Source organism: Saccopteryx leptura, chromosome 13 (genome assembly GCF_036850995.1).
Source record: "Saccopteryx leptura isolate mSacLep1 chromosome 13, mSacLep1_pri_phased_curated, whole genome shotgun sequence".
Lineage (NCBI taxonomy): Eukaryota > Metazoa > Chordata > Mammalia > Chiroptera > Emballonuridae > Saccopteryx > Saccopteryx leptura.
In genome coordinates, this window is record NC_089515.1 from 41,122,957 (window position 1) to 41,141,168 (window position 18,212).

The 18,212-nt window shown below is 44.1% G+C and overlaps 1 protein-coding gene across 1 annotated transcript in view; it reads left to right on the plus strand.

The window, feature by feature from the left end:
* Positions 1 to 18,212, plus strand: part of LOC136384397 (elongation factor-like GTPase 1) — a 93,519-nt gene that overhangs the window by 69,183 nt on the left and 6,124 nt on the right. The window contains exon 19 of the mRNA XM_066354535.1: positions 12,408 to 12,592. Within this exon, the coding sequence (XP_066210632.1) occupies positions 12,408 to 12,592 (185 nt within the window). The remainder of the gene's footprint in view (positions 1 to 12,407; positions 12,593 to 18,212) is intronic.

Here is an 18,212-nt window from a genome sequence, read left to right on the forward strand (position 1 = left end):
GTCCTTTTTGAAGAAGAAAATTATGTGGGGTTTTATTCAGTGCTAACCATTATATCAGATTCTACCAATTTTTCTCCCTTTGGAGGAAGATCCTTCAGGACCTCAGGCGACATGGAGCCCTGGCACGTAGTAGTTATTTTGACTTTTGATAGGTAGTATTTCACTGAAACTAATCATCTTCACCTATAAAGATAATTGGAGGTTGTAAAGATAAATATGAGAACACGAATATAGGGCCTACAGCAATACCTGGCACACAGTAGCTGTCTTACTGTCTGGAGCTCATGGAAGTGTTGGGTGGTGAGGAGGGTTGAAGGGGGAAGTGAGCTCTGGATGAGAGGATGGGTCACAGTAGGAGGTTTCCTCCAGCGCCCAGGTCCTTTGAGTCAGTATGTGCTTATTCTTGTAGTAAGGTTCTTTTCAGAATTTTTAAAATTTTACTTACTGATTTGAGAGAGAGAGAAACCCATCAATTTGTTATTTCACTTATTCATGCATTCATTGGTTGATTCTTATATGTGCCCTGACCAGGAACTGGACCTGCAACCTTGGCCTATTGGAATGATGCTCTAATCAACTGGCTACCCGGCCAGAGCCTTTAGGAAAGTTCTTTTGCTGATTAATTCCTAGAAGCAGAAATCTAAAGTGGTACTATTTTTTTCCAAAAGAAATTTAGGCTTGCTTCACAGTAAGGCTCCTATGGGATGAATTAGGCATTTGTAGCAGCATGTCAAGGACAGCTGGTTTAGACAAGGTTATGTAGATGTGGTTAAAGCCAGTGAACACTAGGAGTCAAATCTGCAAATATGACACATAGTATACAGTTCCTCTCAACCTTATTTTAACACAGCATAACTATAGTGACATCAGTGGAATCCACAGATTCTTTTTTTTTTATTATTGATTTTTAGCAACAGAGAAGGAAGAGAGAAAGAGACAGAAACATCAATCTGTTTCTGTATGTGCTCTCACCAGGGATTGAATCAGCAACCTCTGCACTTCAGGATGATACTCTAGCCAACTGAACTATCTGGCCAGGGCATATTCTTTAAAAGAATGCCAGTCTAGACCATTCCCAGGTGCTATTCTTCATTTTCATTGAGAATGTATTAGGGCAGAAGTAGCATTCGAATCAGGATATCTTTTCATTTCTTTTTTTTTTTCCTTTTCCAAGTGAGAGGAGGGGAGATAGAGAGACAAACTCCCACAAGCTCATGACCAGGATCTGCCTGACAAACCCCCATCTGGGGCTGATGTTCTGCCCATCCTAGACCATGCTCACAACTGAGCTATTTTTAGCACCTGAGACAGAGGCTTCTTGGAGCCATCCTCAGTACCTAGAGCAATGTACTCAAACCAATCCAGCCATGGCTGTGGGAGGAGGAGAGGTTAGGGAGGGGGAGGAATGGAGAAGCAGATGGTCGCTTCTCCTTTGTGCCCTGACGGGAATCAAACTTGGACATCCACACGCTGGATGGACGCTCTACCACTGAGCCAGCCGGCCAGGGCAGAGTCAGGATATCTTGATCCCTTTAAGGCCTTGCAGACCTCAGATTTCTTCTCTAGTTCCCTATGCTGAGAGATGCATATACCACTTGTATTTGAATACTTCTGCTGATGGATAGCTCACAGCCAGTTCCATGATTAGATAGGGTCTTTTCTATATTGTGCAAAAGGTCTCGTCTCCTGATAGTTTTCAATCATGTGTACCACCATTCATCCCTCTTACAGTCACACTTTCATTTATTTTCTAGTTTTTTTTTTTTTTTTTTTTTTTTTCATTTTTCTGAAGCTGGAAACGGGGATAGACAGTCAGACAGACTCCCGCATGCGCCCGACCGGGATCCACCCGGCACGCCCACCAGGGGCGGTGCTCTGCCCCCCAGGGGGCGATGCTCTGCCCATCCTGGGCGTCGCCATATTGCGACCAGAGCCACTCTAGCGCCTGAGGCAGAGGCCACAGAGCCATGCCCAGCGCCCGGGCCATCTTTGCTCCAATGGAGCCTTGGCTGCGGGAGGGGAAGAGAGAGACAGAGAGGAAAGCGCGGCGGAGGGGTGGAGAAGCAAATGGGCGCTTCTCCTATGTGCCCTGGCCGGGAATCGAACCCGGGTCCTCCGCACGCTAGGCCGACGCTCTACCGCTGAGCCAACCGGCCAGGGCTATTTTCTAGTTTTTTATCCAGAGGAAAGCTCTCTAGATCCTGCAGCTGTTTTTGACAATATGATTTTTGTTACCTTTCACCATTCCAGTCACTGTCCTTTGGACATACTTTATTTGGTTGGCCACCCTCCTAAATAAAGCAGCCATATTTGAACACAGCCTCAGATATCATCTGACCTGTACAGAACACAGGCACACTGTTACCTCCTACAAGTGGTACAACGTTCTTTTAATGCAGTTTAGCAACTGCATCTTGTCGTTAACTCATAAAAAGTCAGAATCAGCCTCATTGCTTACTTTCTTCTTCTTAATAAGTTATATGTTCCCATTTTGTTCCTAAAACTGAATCCAAATTTCAGTGATTAAAATGATGTAGCCCACCAGTATTCCTGTATTTACATGAGTTAAGTAGATCTCTACAATTAATAAAATCTTAGCGTATATATTTAGTAAACATTACAATAATAGTGAAGAAAGTTTTTTTTTTAATACCAAGAAAAAAGTCCCAACACCATAATATTAATACACTAATTGCTTTTTTAATTTTTTTATATGTCCTTGTGAGAAATGGAACTTGGTAAGTAGTGAATCAAATGTTTCGATGAAGTTAAGGCCCTTTTTATATCTTTAGCTTTCCTTGATTATCAACTTACCAACCAAAGAAGCTTAGGTTTATAAATTTTGTGTTGGAAAGCTCAGATCATCTCCAAAGGTTTACCTTATTATACTGTTTAAATATATACAAATTGGCCCTGGCCGGTTGGCTTAGCGGTAGAGTGTCAGCCTGCCGTGCGGGGGACCCAGGTTCGATTCCCGGCCAGGGCACATAGGAGAAGCGCCCATTTGCTTCTCCACCCCCCCCCCCTTCCTCTCTGTCTCTCTCTTCCCCTCCCGCAGCCAAGGCTCCATTGGAGCAAAGATGGCCCGGGCGCTAGGGATGGCTCCTTGGCCTCTGCCCCAGGCGCTGGAGTGGCTCTGGGCTGGAGTGGCTCTGGTCTCGGCAGAGCGACGCCCCAGAGGGGCAGAGCATCGCCCCTGGTGGGCGTGCCGGGTGGATCCCGGTCGGGCGCATGCGGGAGTCTGTCTGACTGTCTCTCCCCATTTTCAGCTTCAGAAAAATACACACACACAAAAAATATATATATATATACACACACACGCACACACACACACAAATTTTTCTGTTTTCTTAAAATTCTGTAGCAAATGAGCATATGGCTTTCTACTCTGCAGTTGATGGAATCCAGCATTTTTATCCTTAAAAACTCTATTTACCTTTTACCTGCAGTTTGGCAGCTACCCTGTTCCTTGCAATTTCTCAAAGGGTCAGATTTCTTTAGGACTGAGATGTAATTCTGGTCCTGCAGACTTGAACTTGAACTCATGGAAGAAGGCAGGTGCTTGCTCATCAGCCTCCCAGTATCTTGAGCAGTATCTCTTCTCTCTGGTGTGTTTGCTCTCCTTGCTTTAGTGGGTTCACGTTCTACTTCTTGAAGAGAGTAGAGGTGACAGGAATTGACAACCAACTGTGCTTTCTTGCTCTTCTCTATTAACATCACACTGGCTTCTCCAGGTTGTAGGCAGGTCTCTTCTTTATTTTGACAGGAATAAAAAAGAACCTCTTTGTTGTCTAGCTCTGTGGCTGCTTTGGTGGCTCAGCTTGTTCTGGGTTTTAACATACTGGACAGGCTGTTAACCCACCCTGAGTCAGTATCCCCTTCTGCCTTCACAGTGCATTTCCTCTTAAAACAGAAGGTAGAGGCCACGGGGTACCTTCCATGACCCAACAGATATTTTGGGGCGACTGTCATATTTTGGGTGGGAGAGCATCTCTCCTCCTTTTCTCATTAGCGTCATTCAAGATTGATATTTGAAATTCTCGTTACCCCCAAAGGAATTTTATTTTAGAGTTTGTTATCCTAAAACTGTTTTGTTTCTTTTCCTTTATCCATTTGAAATTACCCTTCCTAAAGTCTGCAGTTTATATAGGTCCATGAGAGGCCTTTCACTCCCTTGAACTCCCAAAATAATGGGAACTGATAGTTCCTTCTCAAATTGTTATCTCTTCTATATTATCCATTTTGGAGTGACAGGTCCTTTGCTTTTTGAAAAGACAGTTTTCAGCACAACAGATGAAGCTAGGATCAGCTGTTGGCATTTATGAGACTGAAGTTCCCAGCAGACAGTTGAATCACCTCTGTTTAGTCAACCCTCTGTCTATTTTCCCATTTTTATTAAGAAATCATCACCAGGACCCTGTGTGTGACCAGGCAGCCCTAGGTTGGTCCCTCGAAATACCACTTGTCATCCTGTGTTTTTATCTTCATCCTGAGACTCTTCACCCGGCCGTCAGACTCAGTTCTGGCATTTTCCAGGAAGAGATGCATATCTTAACCCTCAGAGTTATCTGCCCTCTTCTCTCTTAGGAACAAAGTCTGTCTCTGCCTTGCCTTATCCAGGTATACATCCCGCTGTGCAGGGCCCCATTGACACCTGCGAAGTGGCAGCTGTGTATGTGGATTGGTTAGTAAACAGCCTCCGTATCACTGTCTCTATCAGTTCTCTCTCTTTTTTTTTTTAATTGAAAAAAAATCATTGATTTATTTTAGAGAGGAAGGGGGAGAGAGAAAGCAACATTGATTTGTTGTCCCACTTATTTATGCATTCATTGGTTAATTCTTGAGTGTGCCCAGACTGGGGTTTGAACCCACAACCTTGGCATAGTGAGATGATGCTGTTACCACCTGGCTGACCCAGATAGGGCTTGGTCAGCCTTCTTAATACATCTCTGAGAGAGCAGCTGGCTATGAGACACTTGTTACCTAACAAAGAAGCTGTGTTCGGATTTGCATTTTTTTTCCTGAATTGGTTTGAAGCCTTCTTCTGAAACTGGAGAATCCCCCGATGCCATTTTCTCATTGCTTCTGAGAATTCTCTGGTAGTGATAGCCAACCTCGAGTATCCAAGAGCTGTCGGAATGGTCAGCTCTTCACTTCTTGTGTTTTCCTCTTTCTTTCTAAATCACCTCCTTCAGCTGGAGAAAGGACTGAGGAGACCTCTCTGTGTGTAAGGCCTTTTGCTTCCTGCCTGGATATTCAGAGGTTTGAGAAGACCTCAGACTTTGCTGGCTGTTGCTTTAGTTCTCCAACAATACACAAGACAAAAAGACGAGTTTAGGTTTTCTTTTTAATTAGCAAAATGAGTTTCCTTAGTCTTTTTTCAAAACTTAGCGTATTCTACATGGATTGTTAAAACAAGAAATTCTTCTGTAAATGGATAGAATTTCTTATGGTTAAAATGGGAAATTTTGTAGAAAAATATCATCTCAAAATCATTTTATCTGGGGAAGTAATCGCAAGAAAATGATCTTCTTTACTTGTAAGATATACTTTCCTAAAGATTAGGTTCCATGTTTCATTTCTTTTTTCTTTCTTTTTTTTTTTTATACAGGGATAGAGAGAGAGTCAGAGAGAGGGATAGACAGGGACAGACGAACGGAGATGAGAAGAGAAGCATCAATCATCAGTTTTTTGTTATGACACCTTAATTGTTCATTGATTGCTTTCTCATATGTGCCTTGACCACGGGCCTTCAGCAGACCAAGTAACCCCTTGCTTGAGCCAGCGACCTTGGGTCCAAGCTGGTGAGCTTTTTGTTCAAACCAGATGAGTCCGCGCTCAAGCTGGCGACCTTGGGGTCTCGAACCTGGGTCCTCCGCATTCCAGTCCAACGCTCTATCCACTGCGCCACCGCCTGGTCAGGCCATGTTTCATTTCTTACACATGAAAATTGTCTTTAATGGGCTTGAATGGACATCAGAATTGGTTTGTGTTTTGTCATGTGACTGGTAAAGCATCTCTCTTCATATTTCTTCTATCCTGTTCTTTCATTCTTGTTTTTCATTGTCTTTATCTTTGGCAATAACTTCACTTATAAAAAATAACTTTTTCTGTTAAACAGTGTTAGAGTTTTAATCTCAGCTATGATTATAATAGTTCTTCTGTCTGTTTATAGGGATAAATACTTATTCTGTTAGTACATACATATATATCTTAATGTATTAGAAATATTCTCAGTATCACTGTTTACTTTTAAAAACCTTTTCTTATTCTATAGTTGGGATTCTTATATTTCACCAGAATTTTATAATTTAATTCAATAAAAACTTTATTGAGTTATGTGTGCCAGCACTGTTAAGTGTGATTCCTGCTTGGAGACACGAGTTAAGGTGACAAAAGTTAATTATGTAAAACAATCAGAAAGTAAAATATACTTAAATTTAGTGAATAAATAGTTTTTCAGTGATTTTTTTTCTCTCTCTGAAGTGAGAAAAGAGAGGCAGAGAGACAGACTCCTGCATGCCCCTGACCAGGATCCACCTGGCATGTCCACTAGGGGGCGATGCTCTGCCCATCTGGGGCATTGCTCCATTGTAAATGGAGCCATTCTAGCACATGAGGCGGAGATCATGAAACCATCCTCAGCGCCCGGGCCAACTTTGCTCCAATGGAGCCTTGGCTGCGGGAGGGGAAGAGAGAGATAGAAAGGAGAGGGGGGAGGGGGAAGAAGCAGATGGGCACTTCTCCTGTGTGCCCTGGCCGGGTATCGAACCCAGGACTTCCATGCACCAGGCCAATGCTCTACCACTGAGCCAACCAGCCAGGGCCTTCAGTGAAATTTTAAGATAAATTGGAATTGGCCAAATTCAAAAGAGGATAGATCTTTTGAAAGTGATTGTCCCTTGAAATGGGCTTTGATGGAGAGAATAAATTTGAGTTGAGCATTTAAGTAAAGTATTCAGTGGGCTTTCTTTATACCATAACACGGAAAACTGTATTGAGCTTAAAGTAAACTCATTCCTAGTTGGTTTCATAGGAATTGCTTCCCAGCATTCCCTCTCTAATCCTGGACACTTGGTTGGTTGAACCCAACTGTAAAACCTTGTACTTAACCTGTACTAATTTGTGTTTTGTTAAATTTGAATTCTTACCTAGTTATCCTGATTCTGTCAAAGTATTTATTCCCCGGCCAGTGTTGTGTCAACTTCGACTTTGCTCTCATGCCTCTGAATCTTGAAGTTCCTGATTATCATAGTAAGGACACTAAGCTGTGAGCAAAGCACTGACTCTTTGCTAAGGACATTCCAGGGTCGGGGCAAGGTGTTGACATGCTGTATGAACTTAGCCAAATTGGTCTACACAACCACAGCCAGCCCACATTCCCCATTACGTCTTCAGCTTTATCTCATCTTTGGTCGAAGCCCATCTGCATCCTGTCTGCCACGTTTGCTTGATTTAGCAGCCTGGTTGTTCTGTGGCAGAAGGAAGAGAGGTTAGTGTGACCTGATTTGTAAGAAGTGCCCACTGATTTCTTTGCTGTGTTTCCAACAGTAACAGAAACCACAAGGTGAAAGAAAACTACTCCTTGGAAATTTGCCTATCACTTCCCATTTTCTTTTGCAATTTTTGTCCAGAAGAGTACATTTTACATAGCTATAATCTTATGGTAGAAGCAGTTTAATGTTGTGCTTTTTACATTTATTATTTATTTTATAAGCATGCTTCTCTTTCGCTAGTTAGAATTCATGATTTTCATTTTAATCTCTACATAATCTCCTATCAGTTTGATGTGCTATGATTGACTTCTTGTCATCCCCAAATTGGGAATTCACACTGTTTCCTCTTTGTTTACTATTAGAGAAAACATTGCTGTGAACAGCTGTTTCCTTTCCTAAATTCTGGGAAAAACAAAGCAAAACATAACTTTAATTGCCAAACTTCGAGCTCTAAAAACTGTAGAAGCTGAAGACCAATTTTACTGCCTATAATAGAAGAAGAAGATACATGTACAAGAATCTATAATACAATTAAAAAAATGTTTAGGGCCGGCCCTGGCTGGTTGGCTCAGTGGTAGAGCATCGGCCTGGCATGCAGGAGGAGTCCCGGGTTCGATTCCCGGCCAGGGCACACAGGAGAAGCACCCATCTGCTTCTCCACCCCTCCCCCTCTCCTTCCTCTCTGTCTCTTTCTTCCCCTCCCACAGCCAAGGCTCCATTGGAGCAAAGTTGGCCCGGACACTGAGGATGGCTCCATGGCCTCTGCCTCAGGCGCTAGAATGGCTCTGGTCGCAACAGAGCAACGCCCCAGATGGGCAGAGCATCACCCCCTGGTGGGCATGCCAGAGTCTGTCTGACTGCCTCCCCGTTTCCAGGTTCAGAAAAATACAAAAAAAAAATGTTTAGGGCCAATGCAGCCCAAATGATGTGATTTTGGGGGAGGGGGATATCACAGGAGACTGTGGAGCAGGTTATTTTTGAATGGGCTTGAAATGATGAAAAGGATTTGACTATAGAGTTGGACTGAGTATATTCTAGGTTGAGGAAACTGAGCTGCGAGTGGAAAGGCCTCATGTGTCCAGTGGGCAGTGAGTGGCTTACCTTGGCTTACAGCACAGACTTTCTACTCTGGGTACTCCTGGATCTGGCAGTCACAGGAGCTGAGGTAGCAAGCAGCCTACTGCCATGTCCTAACAGGCCTTGAACACAGGCTGAGACATTTATAATGAATTCCTTAAAAGTGGAGCCCTGATCAAAAACTTCAAATCGATTCATTTTTGTGTTGCCATTTTTTTCCTGATGGATGCCTTCTCCCTGGTACCTTGCTTACAGCAGGGCACTTTTGAGTAAGTGCACAAATGACCGAGGTATGCTTGCACAGATGCCCAGTTGAAGGGGCATCAAAATATTTGCAGTGAGGCCCTGGCCAGTTGGCTCAGTGGTAGAGTGTCAATCTGGCATGTAAATGTCCCGGGTTCAGTTTCTGGTCAAGGCACACAGGAGAGGCAACCATCTGCTTCTTCCCTCCCCCTGCCCTCCTCTCCCTTTCCCTCTCTCTTTTCCACTCCCACAGCAATGGCTGCATTGGTTTGAGCACATTGGTCCTGGGCACTGAGAATGGCTCCATGGAGCCTCTGCCTCAGGTGCTAAAAATAGGTTGGTTGCGAGTGTGGCCCCAGAGGAGCACAGCATCAACCCCAAATGTGTGTTGCCAGGTGGATCCCCGTCCAGGTACATGCGGGAGTCTAACCCTCCTCTCACTTAAATTAAAAAAAAAAAAATTAAAAATATTTTCAGCAAGGTGTCACGTGATCAAAAACCCTCAGGGCCACATTAATTTCTCAGTGATAACAGTAGCAGGTTAGAAGGTCTCTGAATGCATCCGAGCCTTGGACACACCTGTCATGAGAACCAGTGTATTTGGAAGGTTTTATTGTAGCTGCTTTCCTTTGTTCAGTGATCAGTCACCAAGCCCCCGTTTCAGGATTTAGTTTTAGTGGAATTAAAACTGAATGTCTCAAAATTACATGATTAGTTACATTTAGTTTCAATTACAATTATTGATCCAAGCCTGCGGGAATGACCCATGAAGGAAGGGAAGGAGCTACCAGCCTCTGCTGCTGGCCTCTGGCCCATCGCTTTATGGTCCATTTTCCCAAATTTAATCATTCTTTCTACACCCTTCACACACACACACAAACACACACTGTGTTTTGGATTGACTCCCATAAACCACCTTCAGACTTCTTAGAATGAGGTAGCAGGGTAAGTAAAAATTACTCATTCACACGTATTAGCTATTAATAGTAAGCTTTTTTTCCTCATACAAATTTTAGTCAAATAATATGTAGCCCAAAGGGATGACTGGTAAAGATAATTGTTCTGCTTTTCTCAGAGTTTTTCAGACTAGCTAAAGTATCGATTTCACCGCTGGGTACCACATTCCAAGAGGGAGGTAAATAAATCATAGTCATTTAAATAGGAAAGTAGTAAGGATGGAACAGGAAAGCAAGATCGTGTCACAGGAGACTGTTCAGACGTCAGAAAAGAGAAGGCTAGTTAGCTGTCTCCAAGTAGGTTAAAGGGTGATATGTGGAAGAGCAGCTACACTTGTCCTGTGTGATAAAAAGTGGGACTAGTGGTTAGAAACTTCAAGGGGACTCGAGAATTGTCTCCCAGTCAGGACTGCCTATAAATGGAACAGGCTGGCTGGGAGGAAGTCAGTTTTAGAAGTGTGCAAGCAGATTTCAAGTGACGGCTGTGGTAGAACTTGTTGACCCTTAAGTTCCTTTCGCCCCCACTGTTCTGTGATGCTGTAACTGAGAGTTCTGGTATGAATGACAGGGAGAAATGACTGGAATTGGGAGAGTGGAGTCACCTTTTGCGATAGGGAATGCATTCTATCTTAGACCTGTTGCTTTAAGAGGAAGTTGGGCTCCGTGGTGGAGAGGCCCTGCGGACACTGTCAATGTGCGATTGAAGGGCAAGAGAGAGGCCTGGCTTAGAGACAGTCTTGGGAGTCCTAGGCATAAAATTACTAATTTAAACTACACAAATGATCAAGAATTAGCTCTCTGAGTGGAGAGTTTGTTCAGAGAAGAGCACAGGACCTCAAGGAATACTCTTAGGAAGAAGTTGTGCCTTTTAGAATTTCTGAAGTAAACGGTAGAATGCTGGTCACGGGTCCAGGGGCCTAAGGATCGTTACTAAGGTTGGGGAATTGGTGATCACTTGCTTCAGAAACCACAGCAAAATCATGGAGAATGTGAGGGCTAAGAAAAAGGCATGTAGGCTAGACATATGAAAACGATTGTGAAATTTCAGGCCCTGGCCAGGTCAGGGCACGTACGAGAGGCAATCATTGAGCGCACAACCGAGTGGAACAACTAAGAGAGACAGCAGGTTGATGCTTCTCTCTGTCTCTCTCCCCATTCTCTGTCTCTCCTCTCCCCCTCTCCGCTTCTCTCCCTCTTCCTCTCTCCCCCTTCCTCTCTTTAAAACAGAAAAAGAAAGAAATTTCAAAGAAGCAGTTTTAGTAGAGCCCAGAGCAACCTGTGGAGTGTTGAAGAAAGAGCACAGGTTGAGGAAATGGGAAGCCACTCGGGACGTGGGGCTGAGAGAAGGAGACGTGAGGGCCAGGAGAGCAGAGGGGAGGGACGTGCCTCTCATCACGCGTGGGATTTGTGTTTGTGCTTCAGCTGGACCTAGACGTGCGGAAGGCCCGTCACAGAAGGGTTTTTTTGTTTTTGTTTTTTCTGAAGGCCTTGTGACACTAGGGGTTTCCTGTCCTCTGTTTCTTTGTCTTCCTAGTCACCACCACCAAGGGGAAATCTGAGTCAGGGACAAAAGTTGGGAAATCAGATACCTTTGCTCTGTGTCTTCAGTTCCCAAATTAAAAATAAATTAATGAAGGTGGGTGGCAGACACCAGACCATCAAGTCACCCTGCTACTTAGGAGGGAGCAGTCAGTCTACGACTCAGTCTGGTAATCAGAAGACAGCTTCTTTCTACTCAACTGTTTTGTGGTACCTTTTTAAGGATACTACATTCATAGATCACTTACATAATTAAAATTGTTTTTTCTAAGCGTTATGTGAAGAAGGAGGCTTTGGAAAGTACAATAAAATATCCCCTAATTCTTGTGAGCAGTAGATATGCTAGCTACTGGGGTTCCTCACAGTTGTCTGTGATTGTCTGTTTATCTCGGTTCTGCTCACTAGTTGAAAGGATCCGCTGAGCACCCAGAGGCAATCACTCACAAATTAGCCAATCCAGAGGGAAGACACCTCCCTCCTGAGTGTAAAGCAAATTGTGTCTAAAGATGAAAAAAAATGTTAACCACGAGAATTTGCTAGAATTCTTGTGATGTGGTCGTTGAAATTGTTGCCAGACATTATTTCCAATGACCATCAATTTTCAGGGAATAAAACTCTTATACTTGTGCCACTTAATTATCAATTTAAAAAAAAATATGATCCACAATTCTATATGTGTGGCTTTAATTTTTAGTGTAAAAATGTCATTGTGCTAATTGCTTCAGTAATGTTTCATAATTAAAATATCTTAATATTTACAAAGCCTAGTCACATTCATCTCGTTGGATTTTATACCCGAAGACAGCTCTGAGGTGAAATTGCATTGAAAGGGCCTTTGAAAGTCCCGTTTCTCTTGCTGTGTTGAGGGAGATTATCTTTGGATAATTCATTTTGAGGTGGCTTTGCTTTTTATTATTTTTTGTTTCTGATTTTTCAATAATTATCATGCTTTACTTTTTAAATACTTAAAAAATTTCCATGCTTTTGTAAACCAAAATTATTGGGAAGAGAACTAGCTACTCACTAGTAGGGTGTTGGAGGTTATATGAATGATCACAAGTGGCTCCATGAATTTAAAAGCTTCATGACGTTGCAGGTCGGGTCTATGCCGTCTTGTCCAAGAGAGAAGGCCGGGTGCTACAGGAAGAAATGAAGGAAGGCACAGACATGTTCATCATCAAGGCTGTGCTGCCTGTGGCCGAGAGCTTCGGCTTTGCTGATGAGATCAGGAAGAGGACGAGTGGCCTGGCCAGCCCGCAGCTGGTGTTCAGCCATTGGGAGGTAAAAGCCCAGATCCCCTCACTCCCTCCTCCTCGTCTACAGATGTGCTTCCTGCAGATGACACCGAGTAGCAAACAACTCCCCGTACCATTTGGCCTTCCAATGGCTCTGCTCCGTCGGAGGGCTGGGAGAGAGCAGATGGTCTTTATTCATCCAGATTGAGTGCACCTTCGATTACATGTGCCTTATAGTACACACACACCTATTCTTTTTATTTGATGTAAAATTTATTTTTTTTTTTTTTGTATTTTTCTGAAGCTGGAAACGGAGGCAGTCAGACAGACTCCCGCATGCGCCCGACCAGGATCCACCCAGCATGCCCACCAGGGAGTGATGCTCTGCCCATCTGGGGCATAGCTCTGTTGCAACCAGAGACATTTAAGCGCCTGAGGCAGAGGCCATGGAGCCGTCCTCAGTGCCCGGGCCAACTTTGCTCCAATGTAGCCTTGGCTGTGGGAGGGGAAGAGAGAGACAGAGAGGAAGGAGAAAGGGAGGGGTGGAGAAGCAGATGGGCGCTTCTCCTGTGTGCCCTGACCAGGAACCGAACCCTGGACTCCCGCACGCCAGGCCGACACTCTACCACTGAGCCAACCGGCCAGGGATTTGATGTAAAATTTAAGACACAGAACATATCCTTTTTCCCCTCCAGAGATATGTTTTAGGTTTTTAAAAGAGAGTCACATTTTTGAAAGTAAAACTCTAAGGATTTTTTTGAGGAAAAGTACTTTTAGCATTAGAAAGGAATCTTCTCTATAATCAAAACCGAAAACTTCAGAGATCCACATTGCTACGGAGAGAAGAAAAGATGGTGAGCACATTGTGTTTTAACTGAGGGGGAGAAAAACTAACAAGGGACTGGGCAGTCAGTCCAGCCTTCCTCCCCAGGAGGAGGAGACGATGAGTTCGAGTGCCTCGTGAGAACAGGCTGGCAAAGGAAAACAGGGCACGTGCAGAAACAACTGGTTATGTTTTGAAACAAAGCCTGAGGTCAGGGATAGAATTTTTAAATTATTAGATGTAATTTGGAGAAATCAGTTTTATTGTCACTGTTTACAGGTAATCTAGGTAACTTGACATTTCTCATTTACTGTGGACATTTGTGGATTAGTGGAAAGAGTAACAACTTCGGTGTCGGAGAGTTCTGGATTCAAATACTAGTTCTGCCACTTTTTTTTTTTTTTTTTTTCATTTTTCCGAAGCTGGAAACGGGGAGGCAGTCAGACAGACTCCCGCATGCTGCTGACCGGGATCCACCTGGCATGCCCACCAGGGGGCGATGTTCTGCCCCTCTGGGGCATCGCTCTGCTCTGTTGCATCCAGAGCCATTGTAGCGCCTGAGGCAGAGGCCACAGAGCCATCCCCAGCACCCAGGCCATCTTTGCTCCAATGGAGCCTTGGCTGCGGGAGGGGAAGAGAGAGACAGAGAGGAAGGAGAGGGGGAGGGGTAGAGAAGCAGATGGGCGCTTCTCCTGTGTGCCCTGGCCGGGAATCGAACCTGGGACTCCTGCATGCCAGGCCGACGCTCTACCGCTGAGCCAACCGGCCAGGGCTCTGCCACTTATTTTGACAAGTTGTGGAACTCCCTAACTTTGTGTCCTCTGAGATACAGCTTTCTGGTTTCTGAACTAAGGCCCTTACTGGTGTGTAGGTGTCTTGTTGCCCCGCAGTCTGGGCCACAGGCATTTGGCTTGCTCTCAGCGGTGTGGCCTTGCACTGGCTTTCACACACGTAATCCAGGGGTTTTTTCTTAAACTTCATTTAAACAAAACTCATAGTTAAGGTTCAATGCTGAACTGTTCTTACTTCTCTCACACTCTTTAGCCAGATCGTTCCCTTTCTCCAGAATACTTTACATGAACTGTTTAACTTTAGATATTAAAGGGGAGTGGGAATAATTAAGAAAGAACTTTCTTTTTAAAATTTCTGTAGTCAAGTGAATTGGCAAAGTAAAGAAAGGTGACACTTCAGAAAAATTGACTTTGGACCTGGCAAGTTAAACTTTAATTGGTCAAGTTCATACCATCTATGAGTGTAGTTTCTTGTTGTGTCTGCCTCTCCTTAAAAACATCACGTTTTAAAAAAAAAAAAAATTCCATTGATTTGAGAGAGAGAAAGGGGAAAAGGGAAAGAGTGAGCAGTATCAATGTGTTGTTCCACTTAGTTGTTTCATTTAGTCGTGCACTCATTAGTTGATTTTCATATATGTCCTGACTGAGGATTGAACCTGCAACCTCAGCACTCCGGCACAACACTCTATCCACTGAACCACCCTGCCAGGGCCAAGTCATATTTTTTTTTTTTGTATTTTTGTATTTTTCTGAAGCTGGAAACGGGGAGAGACAGTCAGACAGACTCCTGCATGCGCCTGACCAGGATCCACCCGGCACACCCACCAGGGGCGACGCTCTGCCCACCAGGGGGGCGATGCTCTGCCCCTCCGGGGCGTCGCTCTGCCGCAACCAGAGCCACTCTAGCGCCTGGGGCAGAGGCCAAGGAGCCATCCCTAGCGCCCAGGCCATCTTTGCTCCAATGGAGTCTCCACTGCGGGAGGGGAAGAGAGAGACAGAGAGGAAGGAGGGGGGGGGTGGAGAAGCAAATGGGCGCTTCTCCTATGTGCCCTGGCCGGGAATCGAACCCGGGTCCCCCACACGCCAGGCCGATGCTGCCTACCGCTGAGCCAACCGGCCAGGGCCCCAAGTCATATTCTTAATGCTTAATAGAACCAATGTTAATATTGTTTTGATTTAGTTTATGTTATTTTTTGTCAGTACAAATTACATTTTAACAGTGATTTACTTTGGAATTTTCTTAGATTTTGTTGTCTAGAAACTAAATGGTGTTTTTGATGGTTTATCAGCTTATATCTGAATAGCTATTGTTGCTGTATTCTATTATTTGGAAAACAGTAGCTCCAGAATACTTAAATTATTTATTAATCCCCAAGCTTATAGATAGTACTTTCCCATTTATTCAGACTTCTAGCTTTTTTGGATTTGGTTTTTGGCACTCAACTTCTAAGAACACAAACCAGGAAGAAATAGCAGGAATGGTAATGGCATCATCATTGGGAGAATTATGTATTTGAATTCACGTATTTTATATTTTTGTTTAAAATACCTCATTATTTTACATACAGTCAGTCTTGTCCTTGAGAGTGATCATGTAAAATAGACTGGCTTCGATGAGCAGAGGTTCTCTCTTAGCCCAGGACGTAGAGTCCTGACTCTTTTCGTTGTGCTGCCTTTCTCAGCACTTGGCTTAAACTGATGGTCCCAAGTGGCTGTTCTGCCTCCCCCATCACATCTGCACGCCAGCCGGTTAGAGGGGGAAGGGAAGAGGAGGGCACACCTTCCCTCAGCAGTCACTGCACCTTGTCCACGGCCCAGAACCAACCCTACAGCCGCGTCTAACAAGGAGGCTGGAAATGTGGCCTTTAACTAGATCAAAAGTCAGCAGACTGCCCATTACCTGTTTTGGTCAATGAAATTTACTGGAATATAACCATATCCACTCATTTTCATATTTTCTATGGCTGCTTTCATGTAGAGTTGAGTAGTTGCGATCTAAAAAATTTACTCTCTGGCTCTTTATAGAAAGAAGTGTGCCCCCCCCCCAGCCCCCCTCACATTTAGGCGAGCGGACGTGACACCTGGAATACCTGCTGCCAGAGAAGAAGGGAAGAGGGGTATTCGCAACACCTGGTTTGAAAACAGCACATTCTTACCAAATAGGCAGTTTTTGTTAATATGAAAACTGTGGTACTATTTTATATTTCAGTCTCCTCTCTCTCTCAAAATTAAAATAAAAATGAAATTTAATCTTACATCTTTAATAGTTTAAAAAAAAAGTTGCTGGCTTAGTTATAGCTTATTATTAAAAATGAGTCTCTTAATATTTAATAAATAACTTTGGAGAAAATGTAGTCAAAAAGAGTTTGCTCCCGTTTTGTACCATCCTCCTGTCATCCCCTGGCCACCTGTCATGGTCCCAGTCCCCAAAGCCTCACATCTCAGAAAGTCTTGAAAACAACATTGTAATTAAATGTCATTGATCTGATATTTTTTGGCTCTCTCGGTTTCCCCCCCTTAGTTAGGTTTAGAAATAACCCGGTTGTTGAGATCTGGCTTTGCTCTCCACGGCACTTCTTTCATTCGCATCCCACCACACCATGTAATTTACAATCAAGAGCTTTTGAGAGAAAGTGCCTCAAAAAAATAGAGAAAATAAAATTACAGGCATTTTCCATGAGGAAACCTTTGAAGTCAGCAATCTTATAATTTCTCTATGTTTTCCCCTTCTGTGGAAAAGGAGGAAAAGGAGCTCATAACAGGCACAGGAAGAAAAATAGTACCAGCCAATGCTGTTCTGCATGTTTGTCAGCATAGCCTTAAAACTAACTGTTAATACTGAGATCACCCTGTGGGGTGGGCTGGAGTTCATACAGAATAAGGAAGAAGTGATTACAATAGCATTGAAGAGGTTTATTGTCACCATGGTGTTTCCAACCTTTTGGTCATAATCATGGTAAAAATTCCTTCTAGGCTTTTTTTTTTTTTTTTAAATAACCAGGGCAACAGCTACCACTTGGGTGCCTTCCTTTCTGTGAATTAGAAACTGGTATCAGATTCAGGCTATGGGAGCTATGGCCGGTTTGCTCAGTGATAGAGCACAAGCCTGGAGTGTGGATGTCCTGGGTTTGGTTCCCGGTCAGGGCACACAGGAGAAGCAACTATCTGCTTCTCCACCCCTCCCCCTCTTCCTTCTTTCTCTCTATCTTTCTCTCTCTTCCCTTTCCGCAGCCATGGCTCAGTTAGAGCAAGTTGGCCCCAGGTGCTGAGAATGGCTCTATGGCCTCACCTCAGGTGCTGAAATAGCTCTGTTGCTGAGCAATGGAGCAATGGCCCAGATGGGCAGAGCATTGCCCAGTAGGGGGCTTGCCAGGTGGATCCCGGTCAGGGCACATGCAGGAGTCAGTCTGTCTGCATTGCCGCTTCTCACTTGAGGAAAAAAGATTTACACTGTGTGGTTGCAAAAAGGCATTCTCATTCTAGGCAGATGAATTCCAGGTGGACCAGTTAGGAAAAAGCACATTTTCCTAACTGCTTTCCACTTCTAGGGGCCTTTCTGTATATAGTGCAACCTGGACGGCCTTCAGGGTCGCCTTGTCAGTGTATCCCTAAGAACGTTCCAGATGAGCTTGGTGGGGTCAGAGGTTACTCCCATCTCCTCTGACCTGAGAATTTAATTGGCATGTTGAGGCAAGGGTCTTCAAGATGCCCACACAGATGCAGGAGTAGTGAGAGCACCTGACAGGACAGAGGACCAGGGAGAGTGGTCTCCAGCTCATCTCAGAAGAGCCCCGGACAGCTGGCGCTAGTGAGGAAAGTGTGCTGAGGTCTTGGGAAACAAACCAAGCAAACGTCAGAAGTCTATGCTGGAGGCGCAAAGTTGGGTCCTTTTTGAAACTCCTGAATCTTGTATTGAATAGTTTTGAAATGGGGTCTCTGGTCTTAAATTGGCCAGTCTGAGTCTGGTGTCTCTCAACCAGCACCTCATTTATTTCCCTTTTAAAAATTTGTCACTTTTTTAACAGGACTAGAAATTTATTCACCACTGCCAC